We start from the raw sequence: 26,945 nt of genomic DNA, 5'->3' as shown, positions 1-26,945 counted from the left end.
AGGCAGCTGCTTTTCCGAGGCCACGCCAGGCTGGGGTGGCTCTGGGGTCTGCTGCGCGGCTCCATGTCATTCCCCTGAATCAATAGCAGCCTCAGCAGAGGAGCGGGTGCCAGGTGCAGATGGATTTTTTTCCCTCACTACAAAAGGATTAATGGGTTTGTCAGGCGACCAATTGGCCTCTGACTTTTAAGTGCAGCCCAAATGTATTCCCATCCATGGCCCCTTGGCCCAGAAAACCAGCCCACAGCTGAACTGCCACCGGTGGGGCATGCAGGGGTTCACACCAGGCTATAGAGAGAGACAGACAGACCAAATGAGCCATTTGCCCGCTACCCGGTCACAAGAACATCAGTCTGGCCATGCTCCGTCAGACCAATGGTCCATCTAGTCCAGTTTCCTGACTTCCAATAGTGGCCATGCCAGATGCTTCAGAGGGAGTAAATAGAACAGGGCAATTTATGGAGTGCCCCTTCCCCTGTTGTCCAAAGGCCAGGGAGGCTTTCCAAGCGGAGGGGTCCATGTTCCACTTCATGTCCCTGTTGCACTGGAGACCAAACCAGTTCCAGTAAAGTCAATGGGAGCACTGGGAAAGACGCCCTAAGAGTCTAGAAAGGAGTTGAAGAACGAGTTTGAGTGCTTCAATGGCAGCAGGGTGGAGCCCTCGATCAGGCCACTAACGGGGTAGAAGCTCAGGGTGCTGATGCTCCCTATGACTCTGATGGGAATTGCTGGAAGGCGGCTTTGAAGAGGAAAGAAAGGCCTATTTGTGCTGACAAGTGATTTGTACCAAATAAGTGTAAAGCCTAAACGTGGTTTACCGGGTGACCCCCCCCCCCCCACTCCCTGATGTCAGATGTCAGGGAAGTAAATGAAATCAAGCACTTTAGAAATCTGCAGAGCATCAATCTTCAGACTTAAGAAAAAGATTCACAGAAATATATGGGGCCAAAAGGGAGTTGCAGGATGGAAACAATGAGCCACTGGCAAGGCTCTGTCTGACACCCACCCTCCCTGGCTCCTGGGGGCCCTGCACAGAGAGCCCAGCCATTGCTGGCCCAGGCCCTGGCGGGCGGGCGGGCTCGCTCTTGGCAGGCAGGCTGGTGGCGGGTGGGTGGGGAAAGCCGGCTTTTGTTCGCGGTGCCAGGAGAGCAGGGAAGTGGCTGGTGCCTGGGGAAAGGCCCCGGCGGGCTGTCTGCATGGCTGCCTCTCTGGCGGCTGCTGTCGGGGAAGCATGAGCCTGGAATGCTAATCAGGCAGCTGCTAAGCGAGGCTGCGGGGCGGCCAGAGCAGGGGGAGCCACCGAGCTCTCCAAGAACAACAGGCAGCCAGGGAGGGACGCACACAGACGCCACGAAAAGCCGCCCGCTCCGGCCACTCCGCCGCGGAGAGGCGTCCGGCCTGCCAGCCCCAGAGCCAGGAGGGAGCCCCGGCCCCGCAGCGCACCTGCCGAGGGTGGATTCCTGCCCCTTGCGCTCGCTCGGAAAGGAGGCAGCTGCGGGAAGATGTCGTACCAAGGCAAGAAGAACATCCCCCGGATCACGGTGAGAGGGAGGCCCAGGCAGCCCGGGGCCTGGCGGGGTGGCGGCCGGGGCTACTCGCCTTTCCTTTTAGAAGGGCATTTCTCTGTGCCGAGCCCCCCGAGCGGCCTTTTGATTCGCAGCAGCCCGGGGGCAGCGAGCAACCATCGGCCGGGAGCTGCTGGGTTTGCTTCATGGCAGGAGGCGGGAGGGTGATGGAGGCGTAATAACCTATCCAGCACCCTGGCAGCGGTCAGGGGACAGGGGCAGTAAAGGACAAACGTGCGGCACTCGGGCAGCGCGGAGAAGGAGACGCGGGCGGTGGGGTTAGTTCATGCTCCTTTTAAGATTGGGGACGGCAGGAGATGCTAGCGGAGCAGCTCTCTAGCGAGTCCTGTGACTGCGTCTCAGCCATGGCGGTGCTGCGTGCCCTGTAATCCAGGCGCTGGGTCTGGGCGGCGGGGGGAGGAGGGCTGGCCTGGCCGTATCAAATATTTCTCTGCTGCATTCCCCAGATCTCAGCGGAGACAATCATGCCCCAGTAGAAAGGTCCCTGGCAAGGAGTTCGGACAGTCAGCAAACACGTTAGGAAAACAATGCGCACGGTGAGGTTGCAGATACCCGCCAAGTCCCAGAGAAGCCTGAGAGTAGGGGCTTTTCCCGACTCCGGGAGGAAGAGGAGAATGTGTGTTGATCAGCAGCTTTGCAAATCATTCAGGCCATTGAAGCTGCTTTATTTCTGCTAAGAAGCTGGCACTCCCTTGTTTCCTAGCTCATGCCTTTTCAGGCCCTAATTTCTCGTAAAGGGTTGATGGGCCGGAAGGACACAGCAGTTTGAATGGCTTATAGTTCCCTGTCGTTAGAGAGCAACATCTTTTCTCCCAGCCTAGGAGTTCAGAAAATAAAAAATAACATGATTGACTAAGCATGGACTTTGATAACTTTGGACTTGCTTATGTGTCTAAGATGAAGTGTCTATAAGAATTTCATGTATTTATTCCCTCAATTTAGGTTGCCGGGCCATATTTTTGCCTGGTTCTACAACATTTTAGGGTGATTGGGAAAAGAATGATTAGTATTAATAATTAGTATTTTTGAAATATAGTTCTAAAGCATCATTTATAGATACATTATTCCTTAAGCAAGACAGGATGTGGGTTTTAGTTCTGAAATGAAATCAGACCGGGTAGAGCAAAACAGGAGGAGTTTGAAAGAGTATTCTTGGGGTTGACATTAGGCCTTTGTTACTACAAGCTTCCTATGAAAGCCCTTTGGAGAATTAGCATGGTCCTTTGTTGAACATAACCTGGCTTGAACTCAGAGAGGTTTATGCAGCATTATATTCTCAGGAAGAGGCCCTTGTACAACATTAGGCATCTGCTTTTCAGTTCTTGTGTACACCTGCTTATTCTCTTTCACACACCAGGGCAGCCATGTTACCTAAAAGACTACAAATATTGCTTTTTAAAAGAAAGGCAAACACACACATCTTTGAGTCTGGAGGGTCTATTCTGCAGGATTACCACCTTATACAGTATTTGGAAATTAACAGAAATAAAATTAAACAACATATGATTTGATATATTTAATGGGGACTTAATGTTTACTGTCTTCTTTCCCCATCATCCCTGATCCCAATAGTCTTCTTACTCCTGGTTCATAAACCCATATCCTCTGGTCCAGCCTGTAAACCCAAAATACTAAAAAGCAAGAATACTGTAGCTATGGGATCTCATGCTCATTCATTGCAGTGGGCCTCACTCCATCCTCCATCTCTCATCACTGTTGTGTTGTGGAGGAATGTGCCACCCCTCAGATCCCTATCACTGTTGTAATAGGAGCCTCCTTACCCTGATTGTCAGGACTTTTGTGGAGGTGAGAAGATACCTTTGGGCAGCATGATTTCTTCTTCTTCTTGGCTGGTGGGCTCTAAAATAAAGCCACACAAAGGGAGAGAGAAATAACCCTGAGTCCCCTTTAAAAGTGTCCATTGAGTAAGCCAGAGAGAATCAGCCTGTATATGTGACAGGTTGTAAGGGACTTGGTGAGTTCAGTAAAAGCTCGTTAAGAACATCCGGTATTCTGTGGTTGTTACAGAGTGGGTGTGCTCCCAGAGTGGGGAGTGGCCTGTATATTTGCATAGTGGAGGAGGCCAATAGAGCTCCCCAGGGTCAGTGAATGTGGTGGCTCTTTTTGACTGGGAAGCAAGAAAAATAGTTGAAAAAAAGACTAAGAGCTGTGAAATATAAATGAAATATGTTTTGGAGTTTTCATAAACACAGCAAAATTGCTTCATAGCTTTATTCATACCCCTTTGACCCACAGTAAAAAATCAAGGCCCAGAAGTGGTGTTCTGTGATTAATTTTATAATTACACATTTCTCCGGTCCTGTAATCCACTCTCCCAGACTGTATTGTCACATGTTGTTGCATCCAGCAATTATTTTTAAATGTGCATCAGAATCCTTAGCAGTGGCCATTGTAGCCTGGGAGTAAATTCTCTAGAGTCACTGTAGAGGTCACAGTTGGAGAAAAAATTGTTATCAACTATGCTCCAGTTTCACATTTAAAAATATGAGCCTGATCCTATATTTTCTTATGCATCTAAAATGCCCAGTGTGGAAAATGATGGTGACTAGTGAAGAATTCTTTGACTAATGTCAGAATCCTTTGGGATCTGTGAAGCCCGTGGCTGCAGGAAAATCTGATTTTGAGAACCTGGAAATGTTATAGTTAATCTCCACTTCCTTTTGTAACAGTGGGCGCCTAGTCCTTTTCCTTGCAAAGAGAACCTAGAAAATGTAAACTGCTACAAATCAGTTGCTAGAGTTGAAAATTTCTCATTGATTTCCAAAAGATCACAGCCACTCCATTAGCTCCTCTAAAGCTGGCCTTTAAGATCTGTGACACTCACATTGATTCCTCAGTTTCTGTGAGAACCTCAGACCAGTTGCCATGTGTAGAAGGGCAGTACCACTTTGGATGCCCCTAATATTGCTAGGCCAGGTGCAAGCTGCCTCCCAGCCTGCTGTCTGCAAATATGATGCTCCTCAGCTTAGCAGCCAAAGTGGAGACTGGCCACAATGAGGCACCTCAATGTCATGAGAAACTGCATGGTGTAGTGGGCTAACACAGCACTGAGAGCAAGTAGCACTTGCATTCCAATCCCAGTTCTGACACTGACTTCATCTGTGGCCTCAGTCAGCTACTTAAACTTTCTGCTTCAGTCTTCCCATCAGTGAAATAGGGAGAGTAATAGTTACCTTCCTCAGAAAGAGGTTATGATAACTTATTGAATTGATGTTTTCAAGTCACTTATATAAGTGCTAAAATTCATCCGACTGCACAGAAAATCTGCCAGTACCAGCATTTGGGGGAGGCCAAGCAGCCCCACATCCATGGCTTAGGTGCACAACTATCCCTTGCAAACCCTTTTAAAAATGTTGGCAAATATGCACAGACTGCAGCATAAATAACTGGTCTCCACATCTGCAGAAGGAGGCTGGTAGTGGCCCTTTGTCTCTTACTTATATAAAATGAGTCAGTTAAGTGTAAGTTTACCAAAAGGGTCATCACATCAACCCTCTCCAAAACCAGCAAGATGGCCTTCTGCTTGTTAATGTTGGGCAGGAGTCATTTATATTGGAAGGTGGAGAACAAAATGTTTTGCAGAGCTACTTAAAGCTGTGAAGGGAATTGTGCATGTGTAATTAATGAAAAAAATGAGTAATAAGTAATGCGCACTGTAGTATGTGAATGTTTTATTGTAACTTTGCCTTAATATATTATTTTTAAATTACTCCTTACATCTTCTGTGCGGCATACAGTTCTCTAGGCTTGTGCTGTGAAAAATATAGATTAAATCCCCTTTCTGGTTGATTTAAAGATGTTAAAACATTCTCTATTTGTATGTAAAATATATATTATTTTAGTTTTAATACTTTTTATACTTCTGTATGTGGAATACAGTCAGGCTTTGCTATAAAATAGTTTGGTGTATTTTTTAAACTAAATTGGACTAATAGACGTGCAAAATATTTTGTCTCAGACTTTAACTGCAGCAGGCAATTATAGATTATTATGCATGAAGGCCTGTAATGAGTAAAACAACTTCTAAATAAAATAATTTTGGGAAACATATTTTTTTCCATTAGAGTGACCGGCTTCTAATCAAAGGAGGAAAGATCGTCAATGATGATCAATCATTTTATGCTGATATCTATGTGGAAGACAGTTTGATAAAGTAAGTTACTTAAGAAATGTTTTGTATTACAATTTCCATACTTAACATTGTTGGTGCAATTTAATATGAATAATCATTTCCAGAGACCCCTTTAATTTTCTCAGAAATATGTTCAAAATATTCTTTTGGAAAAAAATCAATAGTTCATAGGGCATTGGAAGAAAAAGCTGAAAGGAATATTTCCTTTCTTGAGTTCTAGCTGTGTTCTTGAAGGCAACAAGTAAAATGATCTTAGTCCCTATTGATCTTACTTCCTTAGTAGCTACTATCAAATTTATGGTCACTGTTAGTACTAATTGAGTGGTCTAAGACTACATGAATGAAGAGAGGTTGGGGTCACATTTGATGCCCTGAAATGGGCTGGCCTGTGGGGCTGGTATTGGTCTGCACTGCCATCCAGGAGACGTCGATCTGCTCAATCCCATCCTAGAGTTGAGAAAGTTTTGGAGGCAGTGCTTTGCAAGTGGAGATGAGAGACTGGCTCACAATTCTCAAGAGCAACAGCTATGGGTCTGAATGAAATTTCATCCAATCTTCCATTGCCAGAAGGATGGTGACTGTGATATGAGGCCTCACAAGAGAAGGAGCATCTAAGTAAGGAGAAAATGGGAGAAACTTAGAGCTCCATTAGGGTTCTGAGGACCCCAACTATCCCCCATTTCCCAAAGGAGAGCATAACTGATGTGCATTGGCAGCACAGTGTGGAAAAGCTTACAGAAACGGACATGAGCACACACACATACTCACTTTTAACAGGAAGTTAATACATTTTTGTTCAAATGTTATTTGCAGCTAATAGAACTTCTTAATGCTGTTTTTAGGCAAATTGGAGAAAACCTGATAGTTCCTGGTGGCGTCAGAACTCTTGATGCCTATGGCCAGTTAGTTATGCCAGGAGGAATAGATGTCCACACTAGACTACAAATGCCTGTGATGGGAATGACCTCTGCTGATGACTTCTATCAAGGCACAAAAGCAGCCCTAGCAGGAGGAACCACCATGATACGTAAGTAGCATTATTGCAATGACTCTAAGAAGTACATCTTTCCAAAAGCAAACGCGGTGTCCCACCATCGAAAAGATTGCTCAGTGTCAGTTAACACAGGAGTGAGACTTTAGTTCTGACCAGGTTAGTTACAATTGTACCATGTATTAAGTTTCCTTTAATAAACTCTGTTTTTGTTATATGTTCCTTTTTAAAAGATAAAGATTCTACTTATTATGAGGCCCTTTCACCTTTATCGTTGTAAGCAATACAGGGCACCTTTTTACCTGGGCCTTTTAAAACAGATGGTCACAGAAAATTTATCTTTATATACCGTGCTTTTTGTAGGTGGAGAAAGAAAAGTGACTTGGTTATGAAATCAAATATTGCACTAGTTTCCAGCTCTGGGGTTGTGAGAGCAAATACTTTTGAGGTTCAAAGTAAAAATGATTTTGATTTACTCAGTCTGATCCCAAGTAGACTTTACAAAACCAACACACAGTTCAGTCCAGTGTTTACTCACTGGAGGCACAGAACTGAACTATAAATGGTCTCACAGGTTAATACTGATGAGCATAGGTAGGTGTAGTGGGAAATACAATACCTATGCATGACTGCCATTGCTAAAGTCAAGGGAAGCTGTGCACAAATATCTAAGAGCAGAATTTGGCCCCTTGCATGTATATGATAGCACATACCTGTCTCACATCACCATATTATCTAGACACAAGGGGATGAATTCAGGTTGTACTGTTAGCCACAACTTGGAATTGACTTGTTTTGCTGGTTTTTGTCTCAGTCTTAATGGTAGTTAAACACAGTTCGGAAGCTTTCATATTCCTCATTTTTAATTATAGAATAATTTGCATTAAAATGTCTCCTTCCTACCATAGAAAACTGTTAGACAAATGCATATTTATGGGCATTATAATAATGTCCCTGTGTTACCCCATCATATAAAGGCTGCTGACACTCTGCTATATTTCTTCAGTTGACCATGTATTCCCTGACTCTGGAATGAATCTGCTTGCTGCATATGACCAATGGAGAGAGTGTGCTGATAACAAAGCCTGTTGTGATTATTCACTGCATATTGACATCACACGCTGGCATGAGAGCATAAAAGAGGAACTGGAAGCTCTAGTGAAAGACAAAGGTAAGGACAAAAAGACCAGTGTTCCACTAACCTAGTTACCAGCAAGAGTGAAAACTGACACAAGAAAAAAGATCAGCTACTTTTTAGGGCAATATACATGCCTCTAACATCAAGAAATCGCCTTTGGTAGTGCAAGGCAAAATTCTTGGGCCCAGTTCTGAAGTCCTGACACTGTTAAGACTCCCTCTGACTATACTGGAGATTTATCTGTGTAAGGAATTTCAGGATTGGGCCCACGGGGCCAAATTGTGCAACATTACTTCACTTGCGTAATAAAGTGGACATCAAGGGATTAACTGGGTTACTCAGAGTATTATGGGTTGGCGCCATGCTCCATACCTGCTTCGCTTCTTGTTTAGTTAGTGGGTGCTTCCCCATTCCCCAGCCACTCTGTAATATAATAGGAATAAAGCAGCCCATTCCCAGCCTGCAGTACTTTATATAAAGTGTATTTCTTGTGCACTGACAGTCCCTTCACAAAAACTTATACCTGTAGTTCTTGTATATAAGACCCCGTGGCTATCTACCCAGTAGACATTGTCTACTGAAGAACTCACCCACCATAGGATTATGCATTTCACTAATATGTCGCGTTAGTCACATATTTGGGGCTGTGTTTTGCGCTCAGATGTGCCTACACAAATCTAATTGGCTTCAATGGCAATTGCAGTCATACATTCAGGGACAGAATTTGTCAGTTAACACAGAAATTGTTAATTAATCTTCCATTAAAATTCTCAGTGGTAGTCAAGGAAGCAGCTATTCAAAGCTGAAACCAGACATTTTTCATACTTACCCATATCTAGTAATAAAATGGAGAGAATTTCATAGTGTGACTATAATTTAAAAACCATTGTGATTTTTATCTACATAAAAACAGTATAAAGCAATACAATAGAAATTAACATGCTAGGCCCCAACACTAAATGAATCAGAGTACACATTAGATAGAAACGAGTTATGCATTTTGTTATGCAATGCAGTATACATAAGTGTTGTATATGTAGTTCTATAACTAAAGGACATTGTTTTGAATGTAGTGCTTTTGGCTTTAATTTGTACTTTCAGCATTAATAAAATGATTCAAATATAGCACCTAGAAATGAGCCAGCATTGCAGCTTAGAATTCAAACCTGTTTGTGGAAAAGGTTAAGATTCAGATCCATGAAACTGAACTCACCTGTGTGGTTTTGGTTCCAAGTTGGATCTAAAACTAAAAAATGGGTTGTTTATTGGTTCTGGTTTAAATGCATCCAAAAACCAATGACGGTACAGCATCTTTCATGAACTACAACATTTGGGGCCCAAATCTCATAAAAACAAGTTTTCATGCCCTTTAGTCCAAATCTGAACCCTAGCATTGATTCAATCTCAATCCTCAACACTAGTCTAAAAACCTTACCTAGATCTGAATACCACCTTTTCCATCCCTCTCCAGTAGACATGAGTGATTTGTTTTCAGCTGGGATAATAAATACACATGTAATTTATTTTTTTAAAGGTGTGAACTCCTTTCTAGTTTTCATGGCTTATAAAGACAAGCTCCAGTGCACTGACGCTCAGGTAACACAGAATAACTGAAATGCAATAAAAGTAATCAACTACACTTTTTATAAACTGTGACCAGTCTGACACTAGGAAATTCTTTCCTTCCTTCCTGACAGATGTATGAAATATTCAGCATTATTCGCGACCTGGGTGCCATTGCCCAAGTGCATGCCGAAAATGGAGACATCATTGACGAGGTATAGTAAATGTATTGTGACAGACCCAGACCAGTGGGGTACAGGAGTCTGGTAGAGGGCAAATATACTTGTCACTGGATGAGTAGTTTTCTGTTCCCTGAGTGACCAGAGCAGGGGCTGCACTAGAGTAATCAGGAACCTGCTAGAACCAGTTAAGGCAGGCAGGCTAATTAGGACACCTGGAGCCAATTAAGAAGAAGCTGCTAGAATCAATTAAGGCAGGCTAATCAGGGCACCTGGGTTTTAAAAGGAGCTCACTTCAGTTTGTGGTGTGAGTGTGAGGAGATGGGAGCAAGAGGTGCAAGGAACTGAAAGGGAGAGGGGGTGCTGCTGGAGGACTGAGGTGCACAAGCATTATTAGACACCAGGAGGAAGGTCCTGTGGTGAGAATAAGGCAGGTGTTTGGAGGAGGCCATGGGGAAGTAGCCCAGGGAGTTGTAGCTGTCATGCAGCTGTTACAGGAGGCACTATAGACAGCTGCAGTCCACAGGGCCCTGGGCTGGAACCCGGAGTAGAGGGCGGGCCCGGGTTCCCCTCAAACCTCCCAGTTGACCTGGACTGTGGGTTCTTCCAGAGGGGAAGGTCTCTGGGCTGTTCCCCAATCCACATGGTGAATTTCTGAGGCAAGAAAATCTGCCAGTAAGCGTAGGACCCACCAAGATAGAGGAGGAACTTTGTCACAGTATCCATTTAAATAAAAAACTAGTCACAATATTAATTTAGGCCAAAATGCTGCCCTGAAATGAAGTGGTTGCACAACAGGCAGTAGGGGGCAGAGCAGTGCCAGACACATTTCCAGCATTTGAGTCATCCTGCCAACTCAGGAACAAGTGATACAAAGCTGGCCAGGAGGCATACATTGCTGGAGACCTCTGGCTACTTCTGTGAAAAGAATCAGCCTATGTTCCACTAGTGCATGCTGCCAGTCATAGTATCACCCAGCTCATGCTCCTATTGAAATTATTGGCAAAACTTTCATTGACTTCAGTGGCTGAGTTAAGGAAACATGAGAGCCCTGGAAATGAACTTCAAGGATATCTGCAAAAGGGAATATAGATGGTACAGAAATAAAAATTCCAGACATTTGCCTGTAGAGCAAACCTTCTTGGGTCTGCAGTGTAGTGGCCAGTGCAGAAGCTGGTCTCTCTCCTCAGTATTCCCTGCAGTGTTAGGTTGGTATTCTGCCCTGCTAAGGCATGTGGTGAGTAGAGGGAGGGTGCGCTCTACATCTTCTTCCCTGCGTAGTCCACCCACACACACAACTAGGCAGGATTTGGCCTTTAGGATAATCTGATTACCTGAGCTTTGGAGGGAGTGGACTGGCAGCAAAGCCTGTTGTGACATCATATATTGGCAGAAGAGCTTGGAAGGATCTCTGGAGTCCTTACTAAAAGCAGAGGCATCATGCTGACTCTTTGCATCCAGTTAGTTATCATCACAGGTACATTTATAACAGCTACCTGCAGAAATTTAGGGCTTCTTACTTCTCTAAACTGTGCCCGCTTTTGGAGATGTTTTATTCTCATTTTATTTAAAAATCGGAGGCTCTAGCCCTGAACATTCAATAGATTTGAGGCTTTCACAGTAGCGTAATTTCAGCTGGATATATAGTTCCAAATGTAGGGGCAAATAGTAACAAGGGAGTATTTTGCATTCAGAATTTGTATTGATTTTCATTCTACCTATCTCTAGTCTAGCATAGAAAAATGTGAAATAGATGTTGGGAATATACAATAGAGAATAGAAATAAACCTGTCATTCATTCCAAATAAGAATCAGGTAACTGAATGCACAGTATTATATAAGAGAGGACTTTATAATTAAATGCCATTTCTCAACACTTCAAGTGGCCTTTTTGTACCAAACAGGCCTGAACTTAATACCAGTTTTCCCCACTAGGATTTTTCATTCTCCTTAGCTGGCTGTTAAACATAATGTGATCCCAAGCAGTTTAATATCTTTACAAGTATTTATTTAAGCTGCAAGTGATAACATTAGAGCCCTGGAGGTGAACTTCCAGGATATCTGCAAAGGGAACATGGATGGTACAGAAATAAAAATTCCATAAATTTGGCAGCAGACTGTCCACAGAGGGCAGCAGAAAATTACAGAATCCATCCCTCCACTGATGATGGATAGGAGTCAGCACTGCACAAAATGTGGATGCTAGCTAAGAAGGGGTGTGGCCAGGAGAAGCCAAGGAATGTGCTGATTCAGCATATCCCCAGAACAGCTTCTGCTGATGGGAATAATTAGCAACAGCAATTATGGCAATTGTGCAATTTAAAGCTGTCCTTCCCCAGCAAAAACCCTGAGAGAGGGCAAACAATGGAAATATTCCTGGGTGGCTCCTCATATGATGCAGAGGGCCAAGATGGAACAAGGAGGTGTAAAATATACATGGTTATATCTATTTGATTAGTTGTGGAAAAATGGCATTTAACATGCACCTGCACTCTGCCCACCAGTCCATCTTTGCTGGGAATGCCTCCAACATTCCATGCTGTGAGCAGCTTCAAACAGCCACATTCCCTCCTGCCCCTGAACAGCCTATTAAAGAAACATTTCCTTCATCTTTCCCCACTCCCCGCAACATGGGATTTTCGTCACAAACATTACAGTGGCCTGAGGGTCAGGACAGGCAGTAGTCAGCCCTTCAGCAATGACAGGTTTAGGATCGTATATCTTGCTCTCTTTCAGAGCTGCCGGGGCTTCTCTACCAATAGGTAAACTAGGCAGCTGCCTAGGGTGGCAGTTTTCTGGGCAGCTGCTTATGGCCGCAGATTTGGCCTGGCTGCCCCCATCATGACAAAGAGGTGGCTGGGCCAAATCTGCCACCCTAAGCCTATGAAGAGGTGAGCAGCACACTGAAGTTTTTCCTAATGTGGCAGATTATCTTTAGTGGCCTCTGCAGAACTGGCAAAGGGAGCTCTATATCATTGGTGGATGGCAAGATTCCCAGCTCACTGATGGAACACACAGCATTTGTTCCTAGCCCTAGAGATGTTTCTCCGGTGTTACTTACAATTTTCTCTCTCTCTCAGGCCCATGCTTTGGCCTAATGCTAAGAGAAAGGAGCTGAACTCCCTCTACCTCTAGTGGCGTCAGTAGTAGTTGAGGGCAGCTGTGGATGTGCTCAGTACCTCATGGATCGGATCAGGCCAGTGTTTAATTTGTGCCAGGGCTTTCCAGTGTCAAGCCCCAGCACCCCTAGGCTTGGCAGTTCATAGCCCCGGCACCTCTGGACTTGCTGTATCAGTTATGAAAGTAGAAACATTGCTTGAGTCCCAGCAGCTAATTGCTTGAGCCCTGGTACCTCTTTAATTACAAATTAAGCACTGGATAAGGTCACAGAGAAAACTGGCTCCATAGGTTGAGGGCTATGAAAAAATAATACTAATAAAGATAACATTCCCCTGAAAGTGTGTGTGGGAGGGGTACACGGAATGCTGGACAGTGCAGTGTGGTATAAAGTCTTTTCCGATGCTCATTTGGGATGACATCCATAAATCATTGCCACTAGGAATATGTGTGGGACTTCACAAGCCCCTCAAGATGACTGCACTTCTAAAAGGATAGGAATGCCTTGTGTGATGGAGCTATCCAGCCTTCACCCTCCTGTTCCACAGTGAGCTTGAAGTGCCTGAATGAATAGCCCAGGAAAAGCACATAGTTATCACTGCAGATTGCTTAATTGTTTTTGAGCAAGTGAACCCCACCAATATGTTGTCAAATCGCCAGAGTGTAGTATGCTGAGTAGTATGACCAATCCCACTAGAATGTCTTGTTTATTATTGTCATAGTCTCTGTTAAGATGCTCTAATTTTCATGGATATAAATGGTATTCCAGGATATTATTTAGGAATTTCCATAACTCTGAAGTACTTCTAGACATGATGTTCCAGTCCCACATTATTTTAGATTGTTCCCATCACTTACTGTTTTTCTCATTTTTCTACATTCACTTAGGAGCAAAAGAGACTGTTGGAACTTGGAATTACTGGGCCAGAGGGGCATGTTCTTAGCCACCCAGAGGAGGTAATATCTTAAGTTCGTAAAATGAACATGTTTAGAGCTTTAAAGAAGTCTCCACTCATGTCCATTCAACTAAAAGAGATGTTGTAAGACGTCGCCTGGTTGTGTTCTTGTTTCCCAAGGTTGAAGCAGAGGCAGTGTACCGTGCAATTACAATAGCAAAACAAGCCAACTGCCCGTTGTATGTCACAAAAGTAATGAGCAAAGGTGCCGCAGATGTGATAGCTCAAGCAAAACGAAAAGGTAAAACACCACTTCACATTTACACACTAATTAAAACTATTTACTTGTCTCCCTGAGTATCACTGCAATAAAAGGGAGTTAAGAGTTCATAATTAGCCAATTTCTGGTACATCTGAAAAGCACAACACTTGATGTTAGCTTCAGTTTTCAAAGTGTACTGGAGTTTAATTACCCTGAAGTGAACTCAAAAGAGTCGAAGAGATTGGCTGAAGGCTTTGCTACACAAGTCTCATTAGGTGGAGTTGGAAAAAAATGTCAAGAATTCATTTCCAACCTATTGTCATGCTTTGAATGAAAAAAAATGAACCTGGGAATGCCTGAGAACTCAAACTGCTGACACACTGGGAAGAAATAGAAATATTCCTCCAAGGAAACAAGGTAACACAATACCTAGAATATAGTAATTCGGACAGATCCTCAGCTGGTGTATCTCCATTGAAGCCAATGGAGCTGTGTTGATTTACACCAACTGGGGTGGGGATCTGGCCCACTGTGTGTGGACGTGGGTGACAAAGGTGAGAGACAGAAATATCCAGTCATAAACATACAATACTGAGTCTATCCCAGATGTAAATCAACTGATTTAAATGGAGTTACATCAGAAGCGTGCATTTTGCCCATAGTTTTTGTGTAATTTTTGGTATCCCACTGAGAGGGATTTTTAGACACATTCCCTGCCATTACAAATAAGGAGCCATGTCCTGAAGTGTGTGTTCTGCTTTCTTTGGTCTTTCTCAGCCAAAAATAGTACCGAATAGGACTCTGGGGTTTGGCCAAGGCTGTTTTCTGATTGGTACTTTGTAGTTTTACAAGGAATACTGTTCAACTTTGTAGCAATCTGATTGGCTGACAGAAATTCAGAAAACTGAAACACAGAGAAACTGGCTCAAACGATCTTTTACTCCTAATCTTAGCATTTGTCTACACTGTGGGAAAAGAGAGTTCACCATCAGGAGCATGTTACATATTTTCAGATTATGTATTAGCATTATTATTCTTTAGGCACAGTTGTGTATGGAGAGCCAATTACAGCGAGCCTTGGCACGGATGGATCACACTACTGGAGTAAGAATTGGGCTAAAGCTGCAGCTTTTGTTACATCCCCACCAATTAGCCCTGACCCTACTACGTCCGATTATCTCACTTCTCTGTTATCCTGGTGAGTTGGCAAGGAGAGTAAATGACAGTGGCATGCGGAACAAAACCCAGTCCCTGGGGTTATTATTATTCAACCTCAGAGATGGGCCCAAAGAGCAGAGTGGAGTTTTGATTCAATCTCCTTAAATTTCCACGCTGTCTGGATCTGTGGTTTTGGCTTAGGGTCTTTGCTAGTCATCACCAAAAAGCTCACTGAGTAGAACCATTCAATAGAACTCCTTGTCGAGTAAATTACTATTCAGTCTGAGTAGGGATGGAAAAATCAGGCCCCAAAGTAACACCTGAAGACTGTGTAGGGTGAGACTATTGACCTGTAGAAGGGCACCTACAGTAGTAAATATTCTGCCCTAATAGGTCTCCTCAGAGAATGCAAAATAATTCTCATCAGATTTCACAAAATTCTTCTCTCTAGAGGTGTGACTGGACTCTAGGGAAGCAAACAGATTAGATTTGATTAATCTTTGTCCTGTGGAATAATGTCCACAAACAGACAATAAAATATGCATATAATTCAATCTTGAATTACAGCCTGGATATAAATCAGGAAGGGTGTTTCAGGGCTCCATGAGCAGATGTCTCTAGAGAGCCTCATTCTAGAGAACCACCTCAGCTCCCTCCTTTCCTTCTCCCATCTCTATCAGCCTGGCTCAGATTTGTTGAGTTATAATATATTCTGGTATATAGAATCTGGTTTTGTCCTGGGTCTGGCCATAGCCAGGAATACCCCTGATATAAAAGGTCCTTTAGAATCATTTCTTGAAAGGCTGTCAGGGCCAAAAGGATGGATCAAGAATCAAGACTGGGATGTTGATTTAAGGAGTGCAATTACTGGGCATTTAAGGTAACATTTTCAAAAGCATCTAGGCACTTAAATCCAATGGGACCTAAGAACTTAAATCAACTAGGCACCTTTGAAAATATTACCCTAAGGCTGAAATTCACCGCTGCACAGAGGGCTAAGCACAAGACCTATGAGCCATTTATGTCACACTTAACCTGCTACACAGGAGATAATTTCACTCTTAAAGAATATATAGTTGCAAAGAAAGGGCCCCTGAATTATTACGCTGAACAATACAAACTGAGCAATCAATTTTGCCCATTAACTGCATTTTGGTTTGCTTTAACTCAGTGGGGATCTGCAGGTTGCAGGCAGTGCCCACTGCACATTTACCACCGCGCAGAAGGCAGTAGGAAAGGATAACTTTACCCTTATTCCAGAGGGAACAAATGGCATTGAAGAAAGAATGTCAATAATTTGGGAGAAGTGTGTGGTAAGTAACTAAATAAGTGTAAATGTTTGCTGAATTATCAATGCAAGTGCATGCAAATGGCATTTTGTCAGATATGAGGATTTAGACAATAGCAAAAAAAATTTTAATGGAAGGGAAAGAGGTACATTATCTTACATTGCTGAATGCCTCATTGTGTGACATTATCTAGGCTGCTACTTAAAAAAGCTTTCCTAATGAGAGAAAATGTAACATTTGAATGTATATGTCTTGAAAGAGCTCCTTATTAGAAGAATATTTTATCCCAGTCTGAACTGTGATCAGAAATAAAAGTCTATCCAGAAGATTTTTGGAAAGGCAAGAAATGGAGTTTCCATTTGTATTCTTTTCCTGTAGGACTGGGCAAACTATATGGAATTTGTTCATTTGTAATTTCTGCAACATTATAGTACCCTCAAAATAAGTTGTGAGTCTCTGTGTTGACTTCAATGAGCTTTGGATCAGGTCCACAGTGAATCTTGAGTGTAGTTTGTTATTTGAGAGACAAGGTGGGTGAGGTAATATCTTTTATTGGACCAACTTCAGTTGGGGAAAGACAAGCTTTCGAGCTACACAGAACTCTTCTTCAGGTTTGTTATGTCAGCTGTGCTTTTTACGATGCACTAATTGTTTAGCCTATACTTAACAATGTTCACCTTTGAAAATATTCGTCTTCATCTTCACTGGAGCCCTGTTTCTCTGTCTAGGTTCTTATACCTCACCCATCATTATACTATCTGACCCCTTTCTTCTGGTACCTCCAGTTTCTTGTATCCTTCTCCTAGTAGCATGTTGAGGATCAATAACACTTAGAAAGCTCTGGTTCCAATAAACATGATATTTTTCTATCTAAGAGAAGAAATTATATAATCTAAAGACTGACTCACTTCAGTATCAACTAAAGAAAGTTCTGGGTGTGAGCCCAGTAATTGCTGAGAGAAATGAGTCCTGTAGATGAAAGTGCTGCCAAATGAATGATGATGATACACAATAGTTGCCACAGACCTCTCTGTAGCCTCACTTCACCCTGTACACTTATTATTCAGTGTTGTGGGATGCAGTGTCTGTTGTGTTGAGCTGTATTCGTGTCATAGGAGTACCTACATAGTGACTATAAAATGGGAGCTGTAATCAGTTTTCAAACGTATGACATTATAACAGTCTTTAATGACTAGTCCTGCAGGGACAGTCAATTTTTGAATTAAATGTGAGGCCCAAGATTGTGTGATCTTCTCTGTGTACAAATATCATTAATTCTAGATGAAATTGCAAATTCATTTTTGATAAGGCCTCATTTTCTGGTAATAGGTTTCCTTTCTCAATCTCCTTTCTTTCTAATTTCCAGGCCTCAGGGAAGATGGATGAGAATGATTTTGTAGCAGTGACCAGTACAAATGCAGCCAAAATCTTTAATTTTTATCCCAGAAAGGGACGAATTGCTGTAGGTTCTGATGCTGACCTAGTTATATGGAATCCCAAGGCTACAAAAATTGTCTCAGCAAAAACCCACCATCTGGTAAAATCATTTTGTGAGATTTAATTTCTTTTTTTCTTTATAGGATTTTGCAAACAGGGTGTATTAGTGAAATAATGTATTCCCTTTAATCAGAGAGAAATTGAAACAGAGAATTTGGGTAAAATATTAGTATAGTTGTTTATTAAATCTGAGTGGGGGAAGGGAAATAAATCCCTTTTGTTATTGGCATTTACTGCAATGGCACCAAAAATATGTAGAGTAATGCTATAGAATATGCAGTAGCAAAACAATACATGATGACCATTCTTTTGGTGTAAATGTGATACTATTAGTATGTACTGTATAGGCATAGAAAAAAATGTACAATCCTAACCTGAACATTTTCCTGTCCCAGCATTTCTCCTGAATTCCACTGAATAACCTTGAATTGCTGAACATGTGGAATTTTAAAGGGCTATGACTGTAATTAAGATTTAACAGAACTATTGAGATAAAAGTTTGTTTTAGTTAGCAAATTACTGGGACTGTTGATATATTCCCCGAGGGTTGGATAAATGCAAGGGCTGTACTCTTTCAAATGTAAAACTAAAAAGAGAAAGCAAGATTGATTCCATTTCGCATAGCTGTGTAGGGGCCATTCATACTGGAACAAACCCGGGGGTCCTTACTCAGTGTTTACTCAGCCCTTTCTCAGGTAAATTCCCATTTCACCAACTGGAACTTTAGGCTAACTCATGGGAATGAATATCAGCTACTTAGGAACATCTCCTTACCCTTATCTCTGCAAATGATTCACCAGTTGAGAAACTACCCCTACTCTCAAAAGCCATTTGCCAAAGGGAATCTTTCAAGAACACAAGTCTTAGTGGAGATCCAAACCCAGCTTTCCTACCCCTTCCCTGGTCCCAAATAGGCTTGTCACTCTCTCTTTGGTAATATTCCACTGGGGAAAGCCTCAGTGTCTGTTCAAACTGTACCTTCTCTAGGGTTTCCCAGTTCATAGGTATCCCAAAATGAACTCCTACCTGGAACTTGAGAAGCACAGTAACATTTGAAGGGTTAGTGGTAAAACTACATGTAACATTAGTAAAATGTAGAGGGTAGAACTGGTTTAAATTATTTTGTTGAAATATTTTTGACAAAAAATGAATTTTTGACCAAAATGAAATATTTTTCAGAAAATGAAATTTTATGGTATTTTGTTTGAACAGAAGCAGATGTTTTTCAGTTAAAAATTGGTTTTCAGTTTGATTTTCAATAAAGAAAAATTTGCTTTTGCTCTTCAGAAACCAAAAATTATTACCTTTGTATCAAAAATTGTTTTTGAAAGCTGAAGAAGATTTTTCATTTGGAGATGGGGAGAATATTTTTAAAAAGAGAAAAAAAAAATGAAAAATGAAATGTTTTCAAATTTCCCACAAAATATAACTGGAATTTTTCAACCAGTTCTGCTAGAGAACTTGCGGTTTCCTGACAAACATAGCAAAAAGATTCTGTCAGTCCAAGGTGAGTTTCAGCAGAAGCCTGCTGGGGATCTAGGTTAAGCAATTGGATCTGGGGACCTAGGTTAAGCAATTGGAACTTATCCATACCTATAATTGGGCTCTGGTTTGCTTCACAAGTAGCCAGCGGTGGCACCAGGCACCAGCGCAGCAAGCTCATGCCTGGGGCGGTGAGCCACGGGGGACGGCGTGCCGGTTGCCGTGAGGGTGGCAGTCAGGTAGTCTTCGGCGGCATGCCTGCGGGAGGTCAGCCAGTCCCGCGGCATCGGTGGCAATTCGGCAGCGGGTACTCCGAAGGCGCGGGACCAGCAGATCACCCGCAGAAACGCCGCCGAATCCGCGTGACCAGCGTACCACCCGCAGGCATGCCGCTGAAGGCCACCTGACTGCCTTGCTTGGGGCGGCAAAAAACATAGAGCCGCCCCTGCAAGTAGTGTAGTGTGTGGTTTAAGCTAGTGCTAAATGTTCATGAATTTTGTTTGTTCATTCCAGTTTGCTTTAGCTCACCAAATTGATAGAGATCCTTATTTTTTCAAATCTAATCTAAAGGATTATTTAAGGAATGATTAATTATACATGAAGAAAGTATTACAAAAATGTGTGTGTATATATAATTGGGTAGGCTGTGGGTTTATGGCATTTTTGTTTTTAACCCTAAACTAACTCTGAATATCCTGGTTTGGATTTGTCAGAATGTGGAATATAATATATTTGAAGGAACAGAGTGTCGTGGTTCCCCTACGGTTGTTATAAGTCAAGGAAAAGTTGTGCTGGAAGATGGAAACCTCTTTGTCATCCAAGGGTCTGGTCGCTTCGTTCCTAGAAAGACATTCCCTGATTTTGTTTATAAAAGAATAAAGGCAAGAAACAGGGTAAGGAGAATTTTTATTTGCAAGAAAACAATCTCTGTTCTAATTTATCCCTGTTCTCCTATTGCTATTAATGTTGTGTTACAGCATCCCAGAGCCTCCTGGTAGGACAGAGAAGGGAAAGGGGGCCCTTTACAGGAGCAAAAATATTATTGATGTTATCTGCTTGTAGGCCTTGAAAAGGTGTAAAACTATCAAATAACTGCTCTTGTGCATTGCCTGGCTTATGCATAAACGGTGTTGCTGTTCAAATGACAATTCTTACACCTGATACCACTTATTAATTCACATTCATCTGAAACTAAAAGAAAACTGTACTGAATTTTTATATACAGTTCCATCAAATATTTTGTATTGGATGATAAGGTATGGTGTGTCTTCCTAGACAAATAGAATGTCTTCAAGGAGATTCAAGGGTAAACTAGTCTACTACTAATTACAGGAAGAGTAGACAGGAAAAGTACAAAGACGTAAGATGCATTATGTATCTAATTACATGGACCTTCTAAATTCAGTTTGAAAGGTAAAAGATGTTAAAATATTTTTAATCTGAATGACATGATACATTATAATGAAATAATGGCAACATTTTTACAATTTAACTGTAGATATTTCTCATTAGAGATGTCCTGGGCTTAGTGGGTCTCTGATATTTTTATTTCAATGTAGGAATGTAGGAAACCACACTTGGTGATATATCCCATAATGAAATTAATTAATTTTCTTCTCACAGGTCTTTTCAGCCATTGTTGGCACTCTTATTGCCTTCAATTGTGCAAATTGGTCATTAGTATTTTCTGGCCAAATACTTTAAATCTATTACATGTATGTGATTGTAGCAAGTATGTACTCATCTAAGAATATTTAGACTGGAGAAAATTCTAAAAAATGTCAGTCAATAGGGATTTCAGGGGAACAGGGAGTTCCCAATACCTCTCCAGATTTGACTTATTCTTTAGGTTGCTCATTTGTGCCCTGGATTGCTCCCTTCCTGCTAGCCATATCCCCTATGCTGGCAACTGGGAGAAGGGATAATATAGGAACTGGTATGGCAATTCTGTCACAGGAATTATCTATTTCTGTATGTAAGTAAATAGTTAATAGATAAGGTGTCAGTACAAGGAGCTCAGAAATATTTTCTGTAGTTCCTTCATTTTATAGGGCCAATAAGACTTATTCTACACTAGCTTCCTTTGGTGGCTCTTTATATCATCTCTTAGCTGCATCACGCCTCCATTTTTCCATGTGTTTTGTGGCTGTTTTCATTATTTGATGTATGGAGGGCAGTATCAGTAACCACTTCATTTCTCCCAAATACACCAACGCACATCGGCAACTACAGCAATAACCACATGACATGATTTACTGTAGCTTTTCTTTTCTCTGTGAATTCATTGCTGTAATAGAGGCACACCAGTGGAAGGCAGAATAAGTAAAAGAAACTGACAGAGCCTTGTAAAAACTATAAATCCTGTTCATAGCAGCTAGCCTTAGCTTTTAAAGCGGCCACCTATGGTCACTTAAAACTAGAGTGGAAGCAATGATCAGTGCAGTGACCATATTACCTGCCCTCTCACCCACTAGCATTCCTTCCTAACTTTCTGGTATGGCCATGAAAATGACACTTATCCGTAATATGAAGAATTGCTCCTGTATGCTCTCCTACCTGCATTTTCCCCTCATATTTTGCACCCTTCTTTAACTTGCAGATAAGCGATTGCTAAGTCTGGTTGATCCCACTCGATGTGACAAAAGGCCTTCAGGCTATTTGCTACCAATCAAACTCCATCTATGTTATGTTTGAAAGTAAAAACATTGTGTCATTTTTCATCATCCAAGGAAGGCACTTTGCTAAATATAAACTTTTGCTCACATGAAGCTGGAGGTTCCTAGACTCCGAGTTAAATAATAATTGGGCATCAGATCAGGTGGTCGTTGATTGCTTGTGAAGTTAATTCATTTGGGCAGTCACATTTGATATTATGGGCAGTTAGTCTGGTTGTCTGCATTACATTTTTTGGTCCCTTGTCTAGCAATGGCTTTTTGGAGAGAGAGAAAAGGGTCCAAAATGGTGTTGGAAAATATTGCATTGGATATCAACTTTACACAGTTTTCAGTATTACAGAGATGAAGATCAGATGGCATGACAGGTTAGCAGTGAAACTGAAATGCTATTTTAAAATGCAGAATAGTTATTCTTTACAATTTGTATCTGTCCTGACTTCATTATGCTCAAACCCAACCCTTTTTCTGTTTTCTAAATGCTCTGTACTAATTTTTGATCATAAAATGACTGGTACATAAAGTGGCTTGGGATGAGAACTAGCTAGCCGCAGGTAATAATGTGAATAGAGTACTGGTAATGTAGCTATTTCTCTGCACTAGCTTCAGATCTTTCTACCAGTCAAGAAGATGGATGATTTAAAGTAGCACCTGATGCAATAGGACATTGTAATCATGCCGTGTCAGGTTCCGTTGAGTTGTCACATCAGAACTCACAACATACCAAAGGAAAAACAGAATGGAATGTGAGGTGGAAAAATGCCATTTTTGTGTGTTCTCTGTAACAAAAAATAAAAATACAGTAAGCCTTTTGCCAATAAGCCAAAATTATGCACTGCTCTTTTCTCATGGCCACTGCAAAGTGCCAATCTAGCCCTGGAGGTGAAAATATTGATCTCAGTGTTAGGAGGTGAAGAATACTGGTTTGAAGAATCAACTGGATTGCAAGCTGTTGAGGGAAGGGCCAATATCTTTCTGTGGTAGTGTACAGTGCTCAGCATGCACCGAGGCACTGTAAAAATAAAGACATTAACAGTATTAATAGTAATAAAATTAATGATGGAACCCTGGGCTTGATTCTGATTTTCCCTAAGGCCCCTTTACACAGTTCTGGCAGTGTAAAGGGGCCTGAAACTGGGTGTTGTTGTAATTTAAGGTGAGAGCAGTGTAATGGGGCCTTCATGTAAATGAGAACCATGTTCACTGTGTCCAAGATACACTGACAGCAAATACTTCCTATTTCATCTCTCAGTATTACATTTTGCGGGAGCCAGGCTACCATATCATCACCAGGTGGCCAATTTAATGGAAAGGGACCTTTCTATGGAGACTGACATTGATGATAGAGCCCAAAACTGACCTGCCATTTTCTTTTTTATGCCGGCCAAAATCTACGTAACTCCTTGTAAAATAATTTTCCAGAGCAAATGTTTAATGTTCTTTCTTTTCAAACAAATAACCTGAACTTATGTGCAACCCCCCACCCACAATAATAACTCAGGATATGTATGACGGAGAGAAGAAAAATCAGTAAGGGAACAGATTTCAGCTTCAAATTTCTCACCATTTCATTCAGAATCAGCTCACATGTTTATCCTCTATCTCGCTACAGCTTGCTGAAATTCATGGTGTTCCCAGGGGGCTTTATGATGGGCCAGTTCATGATGTCATAGTGACTGCTAAAGCTGCAGCCCCCACTCCTACTTCAAGGATAGCTCCCTGCTCAGGCAAAATACCAACTCTTCCTGTCCGTAATCTGCATCTGTCAGGATTCAGCTTGTCTGGTAAGTTTGCTCAGTGGGTACAGTAGCATTTGCAGGTAGAGATGAACATGGTAGCTTAGACTGACTGAGAAGTGGAAATATTGTTTACAAACCATACCCCAGTCTTGCAGTGAGCTCCCTGCAGGCAGACTTGTGCACCCATGAGGAACCCTGCTGAAGTTAACGCAACTCCAAACGGATGCAGGGGTACATTCAAATTGAGTTCAATGGCAGGGTCAGAGCTTATGTTATGTTACTCAAGTAGAAGAAAATGATCAAGGTATAGAATTGCATTAGTAATTTCTGCTAATGTAAAAGACAAAATGTATTAACAACTAAGTTTATGTGATGATTGCCTTGCTGCTTTTGAGAAATCACTTTTCCCGCTACAGTACAATTTGCAGAGCTATAGTATCTTACATACAAAAACAACACAAAATTCTTCCAGATGGTTGAAAGCTATCCATGCAAATACATTAAAGTATGTAGGTCACAAGATACCAGAGAGGATGCATGTCAAGTTTGAATTAAAAATTGAGGTGGCCAATGGGTATGAAACAGAGAAGACAAAAGAGCCAAGGACAGGCATCAGACTGATGAGGTCTGACAACAGAGGTTGAAATCTTGGCCCCATTGAAATTGATGGCAAAATTCTTATTAACTTCACTGAGGCCAGGAAATCAGCCTGAGTTGTGTCCTTTTCCAATTCCATAAAATAAGTGGTTGGATATATAGGAAACCTATGAGAGAAAGATGGCTGAGATGCAAACAAAGAAAAGGCATCAAGTAGTATTATATGGTTAAAGCGCAAAGGTCAAGGCAGATGGGGAGAGAGGGAGTGAGAGGAATCATAGTTACAAAAGAGAAAATTACTAAGCACAGATACAGCTATGGACGAATTCAGTACTATGGCTAGAGACAGATGAGATGACAAATGCTCGTGTACAGTAGCTTGTTTTAGGGGAGGTCAATGGCTAGATGAAAAGATCGTCTCTTAAGATTTTATTTAAAAAGGGGAGAATCACAACTAAACTAGTAGCTAATAGTGGAAGTGGATATAAGGGGGAATGGTCACCCAGATCTTATGACAAATGCTCAGAACAGCAGCGCTTCAACCAATGGCTTGGAGACTATCACATCTCTAAAAAGGCATCATACACTCACATAAATTATTTACTGCTTGTGAGTTTCCTGAATTGAAGATTCAAACCAGTTGTTATGACAGCCATTAGGAACGGGAAGAGTACTGCATATCTACTTGTACAATAGTAGGTTTAAATTTATTTCATGTTAATTTTGATATAAATCCTGGTGTAAATAAAGTTGAAATTTGACTTCTACAAAAAAAATCATACTGTGAAAGGTGTAGTTTCTGCTATTTTATCCACAGTGATGGAATTTTGAGTCTTATTTGAATCATGGGAGTACCACACATACGTTCTTCAGTCATTTGGCATATATGGACATCATGTGTACCGTAGCTAAGAAGAATTTTGAAAGCAAATGCCACATTATACAGTTACTGATAAAACTCTTCACTTACTTGGCTGAGATCACATGGATCCTTGACAGCTCTACATGAAATGAAGTCCCAAAATGTTATTATCTGGAAACTATTTATTCATGGAGAAACAAATAATTACAAAAAATTCCTAGAATGAATATGCAAAAGATCTTTCCAGGAAACCAGTTAGAATTTTCCAGTTCCTTCCAATTAGAATACAGTCTTTCATTGCGTTTGACAGCATTTCCTATAATTAACCCTTTTAATTTATTCTCATTATGTATAGTAGCATGTTTAGTTTCCCCACTACTAAGCTTGAAATATGCTTTGGTTAGATCTCAGTCTGAGCATGAAAACATAATATTATTTGATCTTCAAATTATTAGTATAGTTTGTAGCTTCAGTGGTGATTAGGAGGGTTGCTAAAATTCAAAAGCATTTTAACTAAAAATTACAAGATTCTACAGATTATACAGTTGATTGGTCATGTCACTGCTACATACCTTATTTATAAAGTTGTCCCAAAGTATAAAAAGTGTAGGTATTTATTTTTGTTTGAATTTTATTGTTCAGTTTCTAAATCAATATGCATTAAAGACAAATAAATTGCTATTGATTACCCATGTACATATATATTATTATGAACAAAAACATTTCATTTAATAATTCCTGTATTTAAATCAATGGGGCCGTCACTTGTTTGTAGCCCTTCAAGTTCTATGCCTTCTCTTCTAGGATCTCAAACAGATGACCATATTGCAAGACGTCCTGCTCAAAAAATCATTGCACCCCCTGGTGGACGTTCCAATATTACATCTTTGTCATAATGGTTCCAAATGTGATGTATTGTATTCCTTGCCAATCAGTCTTAGTTTCCACTGGAGCAGGTGATCTGGAGAACTGCATTTTTCAACATCAGTTTCACAGTTACAGAAGATGATCTTAAAAGATTGCCTTATTTACACTCACCCAGAACAGCTTGCTTTGGGGAGGGGGGGGTGGGATAGCTCAGTGGTTTGAGCATTGGCCTGCTAAACCTAGGGTTGTGAGTTCAATCCTTGAGGGAACCATTTAGAGATCTGGGCCAAAAATTGGGATTGGTCCTGCTTTGAGTAGGGGGTTGGACTAGATGACTTTCTGAGTCCCTTCCAACCTTGTTACTCTATGATTTTATGAGCTGTAAGCAACAGAAGTGCAGCTCTAAGTAGCAACCTTAACAATTAATTATAATGTGCAAGGGGCTTGGGTGGAGTGGACACCATGGAAATATACAATTGATCTGCCATCAAGCTCAGGATGAAATTAACCATGCATCAGTTTACCCACCCCCCGATCTTTCTCTGAGTGGAAAAGAGGCTAAAAATACCCAAGATAATAGAACTCCCATCAAGTATTTTAAATATGTTTCTCTCTCAAATAGATATTCAGCAGATCTTTAACACATGCATGTAAACAATATGAAGTTCATTTAAAAATGTGTTCAGCAATGCTGCTGGCTATCTTGTAATCAGGACAAAGCTGTAGACATGTTTTGTGTTTAATAGGTTCTTTGTTTCCTTTCCAATAACAACTACTGCCCTTTGTACTCTAAGGAATTTTAACTGGTAAACACTCAACTCTGTATGTTTTTAATACAGTTAGTTATATATATCTTGTGGTTGAAATGATCAATAATCATCTATCTATACTATCTCA

General features: G+C 41.3%; 1 protein-coding gene across 1 annotated transcript; it reads left to right on the top strand.

Moving 5' to 3' along the window:
- The first annotated feature begins 1,158 nt into the window (after positions 1–1,158).
- On the top strand, positions 1,159–26,240 carry DPYSL4 (dihydropyrimidinase like 4). Its single transcript, XM_034777064.1, has 14 exons — positions 1,159–1,541; positions 5,672–5,760; positions 6,582–6,766; positions 7,737–7,901; positions 9,403–9,464; positions 9,566–9,646; positions 13,616–13,684; positions 13,804–13,924; positions 14,927–15,083; positions 16,215–16,356; positions 17,699–17,869; positions 20,025–20,204; positions 23,596–23,767; positions 25,986–26,240. The coding sequence occupies exons 1-14, from the start codon at positions 1,503–1,505 to the stop codon at positions 26,075–26,077; spliced, it is 1,725 nt and encodes a 574-aa protein (XP_034632955.1). The 5' UTR covers positions 1,159–1,502; the 3' UTR covers positions 26,078–26,240.
- The last annotated feature ends 705 nt before the right edge of the window (positions 26,241–26,945 follow it).

Source organism: Trachemys scripta, chromosome 7 (genome assembly GCF_013100865.1).
Source record: "Trachemys scripta elegans isolate TJP31775 chromosome 7, CAS_Tse_1.0, whole genome shotgun sequence".
NCBI classification, from domain to species: domain Eukaryota; kingdom Metazoa; phylum Chordata; order Testudines; family Emydidae; genus Trachemys; species Trachemys scripta.
Note: the sequence above shows the minus strand (reverse complement) of the source record. Positions and strands in the feature narration are given on the sequence as shown.

Coding starts and splice junctions, on each gene's coding strand:
- DPYSL4 (XM_034777064.1), top strand. CDS start 1,503: ATGTCGTACCAAGGCAAGAAGAACATCCCCCGGATCACG. Junction 6,767..7,736: donor AGGAGGAACCACCATGATAC/GTAAGTAGCATT, acceptor ATATTTCTTCAG/TTGACCATGTATTCCCTGAC. Junction 17,870..20,024: donor CAGCAAAAACCCACCATCTG/GTAAAATCATTT, acceptor TGGATTTGTCAG/AATGTGGAATATAATATATT.